The sequence below is a fragment of the Zootoca vivipara genome, chromosome 10 (assembly GCF_965207765.1).
Source record: "Zootoca vivipara chromosome 10, rZooViv2.hap1.1, whole genome shotgun sequence".
Taxonomy (NCBI): Eukaryota; Metazoa; Chordata; class Lepidosauria; order Squamata; family Lacertidae; genus Zootoca; species Zootoca vivipara.
In genome coordinates, this window is record NC_142593.1 from 39,134,493 (window position 1) to 39,150,660 (window position 16,168).

Sequence of the window (16,168 nt, forward strand, 5' to 3'; positions counted from 1 at the left end):
GCCACGCATGAAGCAAGAGTGCAATCTAGAACAACACAGTCAACACTCTTCTGCAGCTGCACATTGCAGGGGAAATGGTTTTACTGTTTTGGACTGGTTCAGCTACACCTGTTTGGTGCAACTGGAACATGATATACAAAGGGAGGAAACTGCCTGGGGATGATTCACCCACATACACACCTCCCTCCCCATCACAATCATGCTCCCTCTCACTAAGTAACATTTGCCATTTGTGGAGTGACTTGGGCATCTGTGGTGGGCCATACTGAAGGCCTGCAAAGGTCATATGCAGCCCTTGGGTTCCCACAGAGGTGTGATGGTGTAGTGGTTAAGAGCAGTGGGTTCATAATCTGGCGAACTGGGTTCAATTCCCCGCTTCTCCACATGCAGCTGCTGGTTGACCTTGGGCCAGTCACACTTCTCTGAAGTTTCTCAGCCTCATTCACCTCACAGTGTTTGTTGTGGGGGAGGAAGGGAAAGGTGATTGTTTGCCGTTTTGAGACTCCTTAGGGTAGTGATAAAGCGGGATGTCAAATCCAAACTCTTATTCTTTTAAAACTTTGAGGTGCCTGGCCTTCACTCTGACTCTAGTCCATCATGCTGTTTTAGTTTTATTTGTCATCTTTTTTTTTAAGAGGACTTATCATGTACATCATGTACATCATGTAGGGGGACCCAGGTGGCGCTGTGGTTAAACCACAGAGGCTAGGGCTTGCTGATCAGAAGGTCGGCGGTTCGAATCCCTGTGACGGGGTGAGCTCCCGTTGCTTGGTCCTAGCTCCTGCCAACCTAGCAGTTCGAAAGCACATCAAAATGCAAGTAGATAAATAGGAACCGCTACAGCGGGAAGGTAAACGGCGTTTCCATGTGCTGCTCTGGTTCGCCAGAAGCGGCTTTGTCATGCTGGCCACATGACTTGGAAGCTATACGCCGCCCCCCTCGGCCAATAATGCGAGATAAGCGCGCAACCCCAGAGTCGGCCACGACTGGACCTAATGGTCAGGGGTCCCTTTACCTTTACCTTTATCATGTACAGTAATATATTTCTTTGGAATGCACACGAGTATGAAACATGCCAAGAACTTTGAAAATAAAAAGATGACCTCTCTGCACCTCTAATTTGAAAAGTACAGTCTTTGAACATCAGCATATCAATGGACTGAAAGCATGTAGCTAACGTTGTGTGTTCTGTATCTCTAGCTGACATTTTTATGGTTGTACAGATTTGTATGTGTGGTTTTCTGTTTTCGTTGCCAGTGGCCTGAGCAATGGAATAAACCTGCATTGCTAAAACAAAAACAGTCTCTCTCTCTCCCCCCCCCAGCAGTTTCTTGTTTTACGAAACAGAATTGAATTGGGGAAAGTGTTGAGAGTATTGTTTATTGTTCCTTGCAGTTGGGAATGCACGACTGCTTAGCCAGTTAATGTACCATGTGATTTAAGGAAATGACCCTGAAGGAAATGTAGTACTCCAGGTGCTTTTAAGAAACTAGCAAATCACCGAAGCCTGAGTAATGCAACCAACAGTCAACACCATGGTGGCCTCTGAAACATGCTCCTTGTTAGGTGCATTTCAGAGTGGCAAAGTGCTTGTGTGAACCACATAGTGGCAGCAACTTCCACTTTGCCAACAAAACTCAGTTTTTTTAAAAAAGGGGGAGTGGCATGATTGTTACCACTGTTACTGCTACAAGCAGCAGGCTAAATTATAGCTGTACCAACACAGCTGAACTTTAAGCAGCAAACACACTGCTGATGGTATACATGCAATGAACCTGAATGTACACTGTCTGCCACTTTACATATGCACATTTTGTCTACCATTGACATGTGCATGAAGTGATGACCTTTGTGTGTAAATGAGCCATCAGGTAACAATCACTGCAGACAGTGCTTCAGTGTTAATTCAAAGGCAATATCCTGATGCTGAACAGTACCTAAAGTCAACAGTAAAATCTCATTCCTGTAACAAGTGCAAAATATGTCAGAAATTAGTAGATCAGACTGATATAGCAACACAGTGGTGCTGGGTGCCCATTGAGGCTGGTGGGAAGCAAGCAGGGAGGCCAACAAACTGTAGGGGGAGCCAGAACTGACAACAGGTGGAGCCATCCAATTCTAGTTTAGTCTCTCTTCTCCTCTCTGCTGTGTTCTACAAGGGCAGCACTTAGTTGCAGCCATTGGTAGCCCTACTCGGAGTAACCTGCTGAAATTATAGGATGTGATTAACTGGCCCATTCATTCCAATGGAAGCAGATAGACAGGGCCACCCCTTGAATGAGTTTAAGTGAGAAGGCAGGCAGTTAGGGCTGGCTGAGGGCAGACTGAAGTCTGTGTGGCAGTGATAATTGACCCTTAACAGACCCGCCTCCAGTATGGCTGGATTGATCACCCCACAGTGAAGAGCCTAGGTGAAGAGATGAGTGTTAAACTGGTGTCTAAATGTGAATACTCTAGGTTTATACAATTCTTCCAGGTTTATGTCACTAGGGATTGCTGGGGGGAATTGAACCTAGCACCTTCTGCATGCAAGGCAGATGCTGTACCCCTGAGTTCCAGCCCCACAACATTGTGGTTGGCACCCATCTGTCTTGAGAGACAATGGAGTTTGCCTCTGGGGATGGAGTCAAACCTCTGTGTTAGCACCTTCCATGGTGTGCACGCCTGGGCAGTGTGTATGGGAGTCCTGAACTGCCCAGGCGACAATACCTTCCTCTCAGCTTGATGTGGTCCAAAGGCAAGCAGAGTAATATGTTTAGCACCGCCTTGGTTACAGCAGTTGGCCATCCAGACACCTTAGGGTTCCCACTCCAGATTTGTGTAGGGTTTGCTTCTAAGCCTTTTCTTTCCCCAGAGATGTCACGCAAGGCCACAGAGGTTTAGAATCAAAGTTTTCCTTCTCCTAGATGGGCTACCTTCCAAGGTTAGCGTGCCCCATCTGTCTCCCACTTCCCTCTACAGCACATGTAGAAACCACCTTCTTGACCATTGGGCTTGCTATTGGTTTCATCTGTTCAATCTGCCCTGTAATATAACCTCAGCATAACTTCAATCTGTAACCCACTCAGGCATTTTAACTTTTTTTTTAAGCAAGCAAACAAACAAACAAACATATATTTGCCTTGACCGACTCTAAGTGAAGTTGCTGGTGAAACTGTCAGCACTTGGAACACTTGAGCTCCAAGACGCTCCATCTCACTAATTCCCTGAGTCATATTTTCTAAAAGTACAGGATTCTTAAGTTAGGCATTGCACAGCAGGGTGCGCATTGCATCTTATTGCTGCACTGTTTTATTTATCATCTGCTATGTTTGCGTCCTGTAAGGCTAAGGTTTTGGAAGGGACTTGTGATGTTTCTAGGAGTTGGTGCTTGAATTCTTATCTGGAGAAGTGATATTTATTGGACTGTTGCTTGAGGGATGCATATATCTGCATTCATGTTATCTTCTGTTTTTTTCTCTCTGCCGTTTCTCTTATCAGTATTTTAATTAATTGTAGCGTTTTCTGGTTGTAAGCATCCTGAAAGTCTTTCAGATAAATTTTGCTTATAATTCTGCACAAGCCTAAAATTATGTGTTTATGTGGACCTTTTTAATATTCCAGTCTTCAGTGAAGTCACACTGCATACTCATTATTTTTATTCAAAGCTATACTTTAATTAAGGGACCCAGGTGGCACTGTGGGTTAAACCACAGAGTCTAGGGCTTGCTGATCAGAAGGTCGGCAGTTCGAATCCCTGCAATGGGGTGAGCTCCCGTTGCTCGGTCCCAGCTCCTGTCCACTTAGCAGTTCGAAAGCACATTAAAGTGCAAGTAGATAAATAGGAACCGCTCCGGCGGGAAGGTAAACGGCGTTTCCGTGCGCTGCTCTGGTTCGCCAGAAGTAGCTTTGTCATGCTGGCCACATGACCCGGAACCTGTCTGCGGACAAACGCTGGCTCCCTCGGCCTATAGAGCGAGATGAGCGCCGGAACCCCAGAGTCGGACATCCTGCTATGGCTTATTTTATGACTATGTCTTAAAATAGGGGAAACAAGGTAGTGAACTGATTAGAACGGAGAGTGAGAGGTGGGGGGTGGGTGCCAAACTTTGGCCTTGGACAGGGTGCTGCTGAAATTTGAAAGACCAAAGTCTGCCCCTGATAGTATCCTTCTGAGCCAACTTAGTGAGAAGGGTCATAGAATCATAGAGCTGGAAGAGACCACAAGGGCCATCCAGTCCAACCCCTGCCAAGCAGGAAACACCACCAAAGCATTCTTGACATATGCCTGTCAAGCCTCTGCTTAAAGACCTCCAAAGGAGGAGACTCCACCACACTCCTTGGTAGCAAATTCCACTGCCGAACAGCTCTTAATGTCAGGAAGTTCTTCCTAATGTTCTGGTGGAATCTTCTTTCTTGTAGTTTGAATCCATTGCTCCGTGTCCGCTTCTCTGGAGCAGCAGAAAACAACCTTTCTCCCTCCTCTATATGACATCCTTTTATATACAGTATTTGAACATGGCTATCATATCACCCCTTAACCTTCTCTTCTCCAGGCTAAACATACCCGCTCCCTAAGCCGTTCCTCATAAGGCATCGTTTCCAGGCCTTTGACCATTTTGGTTGCCTTCTTCTGGACACGTTCCAGCTTGTCAGTATCCTTCTTGAACTGTGGTGCCCAGAACTGGACACAGTACTCCAGGTGAGGTCTGACCAGAGCAGAATACAGTGGTACTATTACTTCCCTTGATCTAGATGCTATACTCCTATTGATGCAGCCCAGAATTGCATTGGCTTTTTAAGCTGCTGCATCACACTATTGACTCATGTCAAGTTTGTGTTCTACCAAGACTCCTAGATCCTTTTCACATGTACTGCTCTCAAGCCAGGTGTCTCCCATCCTGTATTTGTGCCTTTCATATTTTTTTGATCAAGTGTAGTACTTTACATTTCTCCTTGTTAAAATTCATCTTGTTTGCTTTGGCCCAGTTGTCTAATCTGTTAAGGTCATTTTGAAGTGTGATCCTGTCCTCTGAGGTATTAGCCACCCCTCCCAATTTGGCGTCATCTGCAAACTTGCTCAGGATGCCCTCAAGCCCATCATCCAAGTCATTGATAAAGATGTTGAACAAGACTGGGCCCAAGACAGAACCCTGTGGCACCCCACTAGTCACTACTCTCCAGGATGAGGAGGAGCCATTGATGAGCACCCTTTGTGTTCGGTCAGTAAGCCAGTTACAAATCCACTGAATGGTAGCATATTTGAGGCACTGCTTTACAGTGGTTCCAATTCTACCTCCAGGGTTGCTTTCAGAAAATAGTATTAGGTGATTGATGTTTGGCCCCCTGGCAGCTAGGTTGTGGGGTGCCACAAGCCACCACCTTGTCCCCAATGCTGTTTAACATATATTTGAATCTGTTGTGAGTGTTCATTAGGAGATTTGAGGTGATGTGCCATCAGTACCCTGATGTCACCCAGCTCTATTTCTCTGTAACATCTGAGTGAGGAGAGGCCATGCAAGCCTTGGACTGGTGCCTAGACTCAGTGGCAGATTGGATGAGGGCCAACAAACTGATTCTGATTCCTGACAAGACAGAGGCACTATGAGTGGGTGGTTCCCAAGTTTACTGTAGAATACATAACTGGATAATTGCCTCCAAGGCCTTGCTCCGCTTGGTCTTCTGCATAGGCCAGACATCCCCAAACTTCGGCCTTCCAGATGTTTTGGACTACAATTCCCATCATCCCTGACCACTGGTCCTGTTAGCTAGGGATCATGGGAGTTGTAGGCCAAAACATCTGGAGGGCCGCAGTTTGGGGATGCCTGGCATAGGCCATGTAGCTGTGCATACTATCTCTCCCCTTCCCCTTCTTGTGAGGTCTCCTACTTTCATGAAGATGGGCTGTCCAGCCTGTCACCTGGGGGACACAGTTGTTGCTTCTTGTTCCACCACTCTTACTTGTTTTCTCAGAATCTCTCAATGGAACCACTGAACCCCTAAACTGAAATAATGGGAAATGCATATTCTCATCATAATCTGAACATTGAAGCTGAAATCTGCATATTTTCATAAAGTAGTTAAAGCAAGCAAGTGTCAATTTTTATCTGGAAGGAGTGATTTGTACTGGGGATTGAGTTCCTTTATAGTTCATGAATTATCAACATTTGAATGTTTGGGTAAGATTGTCTTTCCAGCAGTTATAGAGCATGGCAACAATGTGAAAGAAAGAAAGAAATGTGCAGTGGGAAGGTATATTTTTTTAATGTAAGCAAACACTATTTCTTGCCTGTTGCCAGCCTACCCATTCATAGAAGTTAGCACTAGGTGTGCCATTCAAACTGACGAAGTGTGGTTTTTAATCCATCACTTCCCTACCATTTATCCAAAGGAAAACCTGCCATACCCCCCCCCCCGGGCACCAATTTATGCTGTGTGAGTTTGGGATAGCTCAGTCGGTGGAGTAGGAGCCTCTTAATCTCAGGGTCATGGGTTCAAGCCCCACATTGGGCAAAAGATTCCTGCATTGCAGGGGGTTGAACTAGATGACCCCCATGGCTCCTTCCAACTCCACAATTCTGTGATTCTATGAATGCATTGTATTCTAGAGTTCTTCCTGGAGGCTGTCCAGGGGCCCGGCTGTGGCATTGGGTGCAGTGCCTAAGGAGAGCGTGCTGGGTAGGTTGGAAGTGGCACACTCATCTCTCTCATGGGGCTTGCAGCCCACCCAACACAACCTGCTATGAACTGAAGTTCACTTGAGCATGCCGCAATGGAACAAGAGTCAAACTCAGTATTACAAAAGAGACAGCGATTAAGAATGAATCACCTAGTATTGTCACTCTGTGCTGCTGGCCATGCTGGCTGGGGCTGACAGGTTTTCCGGGGACAAATGAAATTCCTCTCAGACCTGTGCTTGGCAGTCACAGGACAAATGGAAGAAATCGCAACCCCAACAGCAGTGTGGATGAGCCCTCCCTAAGTGTCTTATGCAGGTTGCAGCTCACAGCCCATTTACTCACCAGGTTGCTGCTAAAATAAACAGCGCGTGAATATAATCTCTGGGGACACCTGAATATTACTGTGAATTGCTATTATATTTAGTATATTCTGTTGATTCCTATAATATTTTTGGACATTTTAGTTAGGAAAGGTAAAAATGGGTTCTCCCTAACACATATTGCTATTTGCATACTCTGCCTATGATTAAGTGGCCGTAAGCTGCGCACGCACACACACACACACACACACACACCTGTGTGAGAGAGTATGTGTATTTTATATGCTACTAAAAACACCATTCCTCTTTTTCTTCCATATATGTTCAGAGCACAGATAAAATAGTTACATCCACTTTTCCTTCCATTTGTAGAGTGCTAAAAATACAACAGAATGGTAATTGAACCACTCTTTCAATGACATAAATAGGCTTTTTCATGGCGTTTTCACAGCAATCAATATCTCTGATTCATTTGCTGCCCTCCCAGTGCACCCATAATTCCTATAATTTTCGCATTTCCTTCAGAGTAGCCAAGTTATTTGTCATGAATGCTGAGTTTGGATTGTGTGATCTGTTTAAAAGATAAAAATGTGGAATGCTTAAATCAGATAGGCAGGTTTTTATTTTTCAAATATAATTTCAATACATTGCCTAGGAAGCAAGCTGATCGTCTTATCTGGTTTTTACAGTGTCCCCTATTTAGCCAATCTGTCATAAAGACACCTCTGATTTGAACTGGTCAGACTGACTGAGACAGCTTTCTGCTCAATTTCCTTGAGATACTGCCGTCAGCTGGGGGAAGAAGCTATTTGTACAGTTACAAAATAAAGAGCTTGTCAATGGTCTATAAAGGAGAGATTTATTTAGCAAAATAAATGTTTTCATTTCCAGGGACAATGGGTGATAGCTAATTCCTGCACTTAGCATTGTAGCAACTGTGGAGGCAGCCATTCATGGAAAATGAGGCAAGGTGATTTTTGCCAATTTCCGCTTGACCTGGAAGCCCCCAGCACTCCCCCAAATCTGCTCTGGGGGATTGGGGGGTGGGTTTCAAGAACAGATTTGAGATGTGTATGCTGGAGACTGCTAAAGCGAAGAGGATCAGTAACATTCATCTATTCTGCAGTTCAAAATGCAAATAAGGATAGGAAGTCAGTGGGCTGCTGGGAACCCTCACCAACCTGAAATTGGGTATGAGTTGCAGCAGAGAAGAGTGAGTTCTGGGGATCTCAGGTATGCAGGGAGAAGTGGATTTCTACAATTTTAAACTATACTACCAGTTCTTCTGTGCTGCAGAAAAGTGAGAGTACTGCAGAACTTAATCCAGAACAAAATCTTAAGAACAATATTAGGTGTGCCCAGATGCACGCCTTTAGATTTCTTAAGCAATGAAACTTGAATTCCTCTAGTACAAATTAAGACTCCGTTGTTAATTCAGAATTTCTAAATTGCTATTGACACCAGAAGAAAGACTTTAAAAAATATATTAGAGAGCAGAAGTTTAATTCTATCTGTCTACATCAAATGCCTACCAGAGATATCGGAGGTTAGTGTAATTAACCAATGTAATTTCAATAATATATTTTCATTGATCTAAAATGTTTGTTCCCAGGGGGGGGGGGGAAACATGAGGAATTAAAGATGTGTAAATATGGCATGATTTCTCATTTCTGGCAATCATTCATTTTATCATTAATCAAGGGCAGTCCTGGCTACAGATAGTTCAGTAATGTAGCCTAGAGGATATAGAGCAGGGGTCCCCAAACTAAGGCCCGGGTGCCGAATGTGGCCTAATCGCCTTCTAAATCCAGCCCACGGACGGTCTGGGAATCAGCATGTTTATACATGAGTAGAATGTGTCCTTTTATTTAAAATGCATCTCTGGGTTATTTGTGGGGCCTGCCTGGTGTTTTTACATGAGTAGAATGTGTGCTTTTATTTAAAATGCATCTCTGGGTTATTTGTGGGGCATAGGAATTCATATTTTTTTCCCAAAATATAGTCTGCCCCCCCCAAGGTCTGAGGGACAGTGGACCAGCCTCCTGCTGAAAAAGTTTGCTGACCCTTGATATAGAGTCATGGATAATGCTCAAGTAGGTCTAAATTAGAGGTGGTGGAGAAACTCAGGGTAGCTCAGGACCTCCATACACACTGCCCAGGCTTTCACCCCAGAAAGGTCACTTTGGTCCTGCAAATGCAGCCCCCCCAAAAAAGCAAATGGCGAATAGCAAAAAAACGGGGAGGCAGCAGTTAACTGTGCTGCAAAATTTTGCAGTCTTTTGGATTTTGTCATGCAGTACTCAAAGGTATGCATCTGGGGGAAGTGTGAATAAAAATGAATATATTATTGAAAATAGCATACCTTCGTACCGTTTATTAATGGCTACATGCCACCATTGCTATATTAGGAGAAATGCGCAATAAAATGTAGATTAATTTTTCTGAGGATTAAGCATTGCAACCTGATGCAGAAATGTAGTGAACTTGAATTTAAGAATGGAAAAATGAGAAGCCAAAATTGTCAGATTCGTCCATCCCTATGCCTGATTATAGTTCTTAACAGAAAACCTCCAGAAGGATCCTTATACTATGAGCTACTGCAGGCTTCCTCAACCTCGGTCCTCCAGATGTTTTTGGCCTACAACTCCCATGATCCCTAGCTAGCAGGACCGGTGGTCAGAGATGATGGGAATTGTAGTCTCAAAACATCTGGATGGCCGCGGTTGAGGAAGCCTGAGCTACTGCATCACACTCCAACAGTTGAAAAGCATTTGTCGATGTGCATGTGGTGCTGTCCCCTGCTGTTACTGTGGTACAGGTGTGCTTTGCTGCAATATCCCATCTGGACCAGTGTGACCACAGCATCCTTATAAGAAGATATTCATTCTAATGCCCCATCATACAGTCCTGTTCTAGCCAGTTGTTAAAGGGCACACATAGGTTCGGAGTTCTTCATTGCGCTATGCATTTAATACTTTTTAAATAAAATACAAAGTACACCGAGATTAATGGATGCAGTTTAGGAAAGAAGCTGCAGAGAAATATTAAGGCAATATTTGTTGCTGTTGTTGTTCTAGGTGTCAGAAGAAACACTGTACTCGCACGATGAAGCGGATGGGGCTCCTCAAGGAATGGACCAGTATCGTGTCAGGAGACTTTCCTGCCGTAATCTCCAGCTTCCCCCTTTGGCGTTCAGGCAGCTGGAGCAGGCAGATTGGGACAGAAAGGGTGATCCAGAGATGGTGCCGAGGCCCACCAGCCTTCCACTGAGAACTCTCCCACTAATTGCTATCACAGCTGCAGAGTCTGTCAGGTAAACATTGATTTAGAACCCTGCTTCTGCTTTTGTTCGGCTGCTGAGAGACTGCGTTCTGGCAGTCGATGTCCTGGGTCCCTGTGATTAAAATGTTTGGCTCTTAATCACGGAGCGAATTAAGGCAGCTATAATGGAGAGCGTATTGAGGACAGGTTAATAAGATGGCAGTTCTATACCCATTGTTTTCATAGTAGTGGCAGAAAACATAAGGAAAATGTGTGATGTGAATAGCACAGCTGATACCAAACAGTCCCTCTGCTAACACAGGGAGTAGCCTGTCCAATCTTATTGGCTGAAGAAGAAGAAGAAGAAGAAGAAGAAGAAGAAGAAGAAGAAGAAGAAGAAGAAGAAGAAGTATTTCAGCCTTCTCTCTGTGAGGAAGGCACTGGGGGCTCCTGCACTTTACTGCATAGTGATTTGGAAGCAATGGAAGGTTTGAAAAGAAGCACATGACTCCATCTTTGAATTGGCAGGTTTTCTGGATCTTGACACTGTGGCTGAATCTAATCCAGTATTTCCCAAACTTTAATCTCCAGCTGTTGTTGGACTACAACTCCCATCATTCCTAGCTAGCAGAACCAGTGGTCAGGGAGGATGGGAGCTGTAGCCCAACAACAGCTGGAGACCCAAGTTTGAGAAACACTGATATAATTGGTTGCAAGAGTATGAGACATCATGTTGCTTCCGTGATCCCTGATAGGCTGTGATCACCTCAGAGAGAAGAATCCTGGGAGGGACTATTATAACCACAGATGTGGAGGGTAGAAAGACATCCCACATGCACATACCCACCCACCAGTGCTACTGCAAGCATTCAAGCACTAGAAAACTTAGGGCAGGCATCCCCAAACTGCGGCCCTCCAAATGTTTTGGACTACAATTCCCATCTTCCCCGACCACTGGTCCTGTTAGCTAGGGATCATGAGAGTTGTAGGCCAAAACATCTGGAGGGCCACAGTTTGGGGATGCCTGATTTAGGGCATAACCTTGAGCTAAATACAGCAAGGCCAGGTAGCTGCTGATGTGGCTGCTTCTAGCTAGAGGCTATGCATCTATGGTGGCCTGTTTCCCCCAACACCTGTTTATGGACCTGGATATGAGCTGCTGTGGTTGCAGCTATTTTGACAAGTCACAAAGGTGTTGGTGGTTGTTGCAGGAGCTCAAAAAAAATGTGAGCTCTGGGCTTCCAGATAGCTCACGTGCTTTCTAAGCTCAGCATCCTGCATCAGTACTAGAGGTGGGAGGAAGTGCTTTCAGCACAGCACCGGAAACTTATCCATCATACTGGAAGATTCCTGGAAACATGACATGGATGAGATAGTTTAAATGTGAAAACATTCACCCAAGAAGCTTGATTTCATGCATTACATATGAGGCAGCTGCGTTCTGAAACCGATCAATATAGAGTCGAAATGTCTAAGAAAATGTCATAGATTGACGACAGAAAATATCATGAGCCTCTGACGAGACTCATGCTTGAATCGCATCTGGAAGAGGAGAAGTGAAAGTTTGCCTAAAGTGTTTCTCAAAGTAATGAAAAAGGGGATGTTATTGTTAGTAGATATGCTTGCTGGTGCTCGCTGCTGTTTTGTGGGCTTATGTACTGGAATGGGATAGCTGGTGCATGAGAGGTTTCTCACAGCAGGTAGATCTCTGCAAGGCATAAAAAAAGAACACAATTGTCCTGCCTAACAAGCTTTGTTCAGACATCATGCTCATTTAATTTGGTTTTGATTTACTAGGAAATAAATTTATAAATGAGATCAAGGGGGGAAAGAAAAGAAGAAAGTAATAATGCACAAACAACCCAACAGAAGCAATTACTGTTGTGCCTATTTCTTTTCAAAAGCTATAACCTTTATTTCTTTACTGTGGAAAATAAAATGTTAGATGGATGAATCATCTTTGCACTCCCCCCCCCACTATATACAATATGTACCAGAAGGTATCCTCAGTAGTCCCAATATGCGTCTGTAATCTGAAATTCTGTGTGTGGACCACCATCTCAGGAGTCTTGAGAAATCCATGTAGTATATGGAAACTTGAAGGCTTTCATAAGGCTACAAAGATCTTTGTGTCTTTGATGTTGTAAAAGAAAACTTAATGTGAGCATGGGTGAAAAGTTCGCTTAGAAACCTGAAACGCAAAGGGACTGAGCAATTCCAAGATGAATGCTATGATGATTATTCATACACCAGTGTTTTTGCTCACACTATGATGCAATAATTTGGTTGAATGAAATAGCTATCAGATCAGCCGTCACTGAGGGAGTTTTCTAGCGACACTGCGTTTTCTAATGACTGAGAACCCTGCTAAAAATAAAAATATGTAACACATAGTCTCTCTAGACCAAAGTATCAAATGTGGTATCCTCCAGATACTGCTGGACTCCAACTCCCATCCTCTTGATCATTGGCCATGCTAGCTGGGACTGATGGGAGTTGATGTCCCACAACATATGGAGAGCCTCAGGTTCCCCAGCCCTGCTCTAGATGATTAGTGATAGTATAAAATGACTCTTTATAAAACAGAAGACACTTTCAATGAATGGATTCTAATAATTACATCTTGTGCCTTTTTGTGTGGTCATCACACAGCAATTCCACTGTCTGTGGTTCCCATCATGTTTGGGGTGCCTTCGTAATGTTATGACCAGTCCACTATTCTAAGCGGTGTGACATTAAAGGCGTGTACTACTTGCCTGGGTTTGGTTCCTTTTGGAAGGAAGTCGCTGTAGACTTATTGCCATTGTAGTTGTTTGTGTGGCTATGTCCCTTCCTCCCCGTGAGAATAAGACACAAGACACACCGAATGCGCTGGCGAGCAGGGGCTAAGAGGCTGAGTTCCCGCCTCCGGGCTGTTTAAAAGGAGGCAAGCCCCGCCCCCAGCCGACCTCATTGGTCGGCTTGGGGCTGACGGAGGTGGGAACGGCCAATCGCGAAGGGGCTGAGCTCTCAGCCCCCATCGCGAGAGTTTGGTCGGGCCCTGCCCACAACACCACCTCCGTCGCAGGCGCGGAAGTGGGTTTTTAAATATACAGTACTGGTTGAGCATAGGTGAAAGCAGTTAGATTAGCCATTACCACATAGCTAAAGGCTACTGTTTCTGTATAAGACCTCCAGGGAGGCAGCCTGAACATCAAGACACTTAAGACTCAGCTTTCTGTGTCTATCTTCACTCAGTCCTTCTCAAACAGCAGTATTATCCTCTAGTCCTCTTCACAGATACCTGGGCTCCTCCCTCTGGTTAAGGAAGTTGTGTGGAAGAGAGAAGGCAGGCTCTCATTAAGGTATTTGAGGGAAGTATTCTAACACTAGTTAGCCAAGCACATGCAATATGTTGCCATGGGAGTCAGTGTTAGAATAAAAAGGTAAAGGGACCCAGGTGGCACTGTGGGTTAAACCACAGAGACTAGGGCTTGCTGATCAGAAGGTCGGTGGTTCGAATCCCTGCAACGGGGTGAGCTCCTGTTGCTCGGTCCCAGCTCCTGCCCACCTAGCAGTTCAAAAGCACATCAAAGTGCAAGTAGATAAATAGGGATCGCTCCGGCGGGAAGGTAAACAGCGTTTCCGTGCGCTGCTCTGGTTCGCCAGAAGCAGCTTTGTCATGCTGGCCACATGACCCGGAAGCTGTCTGCGGACAAAGGCCGGCTCCCTCGGCCTATAGAGCGAGATGAGCGCCGCAACCCCAGAGTCGGACGCGACTGGACCTGATGGTCAGGGGCCCCTTTACCTTTTTATTCTCACACTGACTCCCATGGCAACATATTGCATGTGCTTAGCTAACTAGTTTACCTAACAAAGGATGTGCCAGGTGAAACCTGACTGGCAGGTTTCAGGCCTATGATCCCTCTCTGTCTAGGAGCTGAAGGTGGAATAAACTGCAGAACAATCCTGTGAGGTAGGTTAGGCAGAGAGAGATTGTGACTGGTCCATGGTCACATGGTTAACTAAGAAGGGATTTGGACCTGGAGCTTCTGGGTCCTAATTCAGCCCTCTAACCACAAATCCCATAAGTTTGCATAGATCCAGTACACACTGGATCCAAATGGTTTAGGGCTTAGCTTAGCAAGTCAAAAGCCTTCACTTCTTTCAGGAAACCAACTGGAAATCAATGCAGCTTCTTAAGCAGTGGTATCATCTACTGCACTTGCCCAGGTCAAGGGCACCACGTTCTATTATATTTCTACTGGATTGAATTCCCAGGCAGCCTTCAAGGGCAGCCCCCCCCCAATAGCACAGAAATCTGGAAGCTGCCTTGCAATGTCTGGCAACAACAAAATTGCAGTTAAACGCGCACACAACCTCACTTCTCGGCCCCCAAAATCTTGGAGGGATTTTTTTTTTGAAAAAATGTAATTAATAAGTAAAATCCACTCTTCAGTCCATTCTCTTATCCACAGACAGGTGTTTATCTTTAAAATTTGTTGTTATCTGACCCAACCACCCCTTCAAAATGCTATTTTCAAATTCAGGAATACAACTGAGATGGGGTGCCACCAGGTTGCTTTCAAAGCCTTTTCCTTGGTGTTGCAATAAGGGCTGTTTTCACAGTGATCTCTCTACTCAAGCACAGTGTGATTGATTTAATCAGATGTGAAATGTCTCGATAATGAGATGTCAGCTGAAACAACAGGAGAACTTAAAAGTGTGTTTGGAAACAACTGAGATGTGGGGGAAAGCACTTGCATAACTCTTGTATGTTTGGGTGTATTATAAACTCAAGTGTTGTTGTTTTTTATCTGGGTGCCTATCAATAAGCAAATGTTTCAACAGGATACTTTTAAAGATGTTTATTTCCACATAGCCTAGGGCTTGCTGATCAGAAGGTCGGCGGTTTGAATCCCCACAATGGGGTGAGCTCCCGTTCCTTGGTCCCTGCTCCTGCCAACCTAGCAGTTTGAAAGCACGTCAAAGTGCAAGTAGATAAATAGGGACCGCTACAGCGGGAAGGTAAACGGCATTTCCGTGTGCTGCTCTGGTTCACCAGAAGCGGCTTAGTCATGCTGGCCACATGACCTGGAAGCTGTATGCCGGCTCCCTTGGCCAATAACGCGAGATGAGTGCCGCAACCCCAGAGTCGGTCACAACTGGACCTAATGGTCAGGGGTCCCTTTACCTTTACCTTTATCTAATGTTAAATCCTGGCATTTTGGTTTTGAGGATAACCAAGGCATGAGGGTTTTCTGAACAAGGTAACTGGAACGTGAAATAGCTCCGCTTCCTAAATTGCTAAGCATACTATATTGATCACTTACCTAAAAAATAAACATGTTGTTAGTTTATTCAAGAAAGCTTTAAATTCCATGGGGCAGGTGCAAAGTATCTCTGAACCTGAACCTGACTGTACCAGCCAGGAAAACCGTCTTCCCCTGGAGTCATGGCTGTGTTATCTTCTCTAATAAGAGCCAGCACTGCAAGTTGATAAACTGGGCAATCCTACCCAAGCAGAATCCCTTCAATCATTTTGGATTGCCAGTTCCCTGGAATGTAGCCATTCGCCGGCAGGAAAAGGGTGGGGGAAGATTTCAGATTGGTTTGGGACTTAGTTGTTAGAGGATGCTGGAAGTGTTCAAGTTTCTGGAAACTGATCTAGTTGAGTATTGGAGAGCTCCATGTATCTTCATGTTCTCCACTTACATGATTTCCAACCCCATTTGGTTGCAAAGGCATAAATCTCTTGGGCCCCCTCCTGCAAAGGTAAGTGACTCTCCATAGGCTGCCCCATATTGTCTACTACCTGGAGAACGAAAGTAAGAAGGCAATGCTTTGCTTAGTTGCAAGTGGGCACATTGTGATGCATGATCGTGGTACAGGAATAGTCCAATTGCTCTGCTTTTCACAACTAGGTTTCTGAAGAGAAGCAAAATTTTG

At 44.8% G+C, this 16,168-nt stretch overlaps 1 protein-coding gene across 3 annotated transcripts in view; it reads left to right on the forward strand.

Moving 5' to 3' along the window:
- PDE4D (phosphodiesterase 4D) overlaps window positions 1-16,168 on the forward strand; it is a 632,406-nt gene that overhangs the window by 142,912 nt on the left and 473,326 nt on the right. For all 3 annotated transcript variants that reach the window (XM_035100833.3, XM_035100834.3, XM_035100836.3), the window contains one exon: window positions 10,057-10,292. In XM_035100833.3, the coding sequence (XP_034956724.1) occupies window positions 10,057-10,292 (236 nt within the window). The remainder of the gene's footprint in view (window positions 1-10,056; window positions 10,293-16,168) is intronic.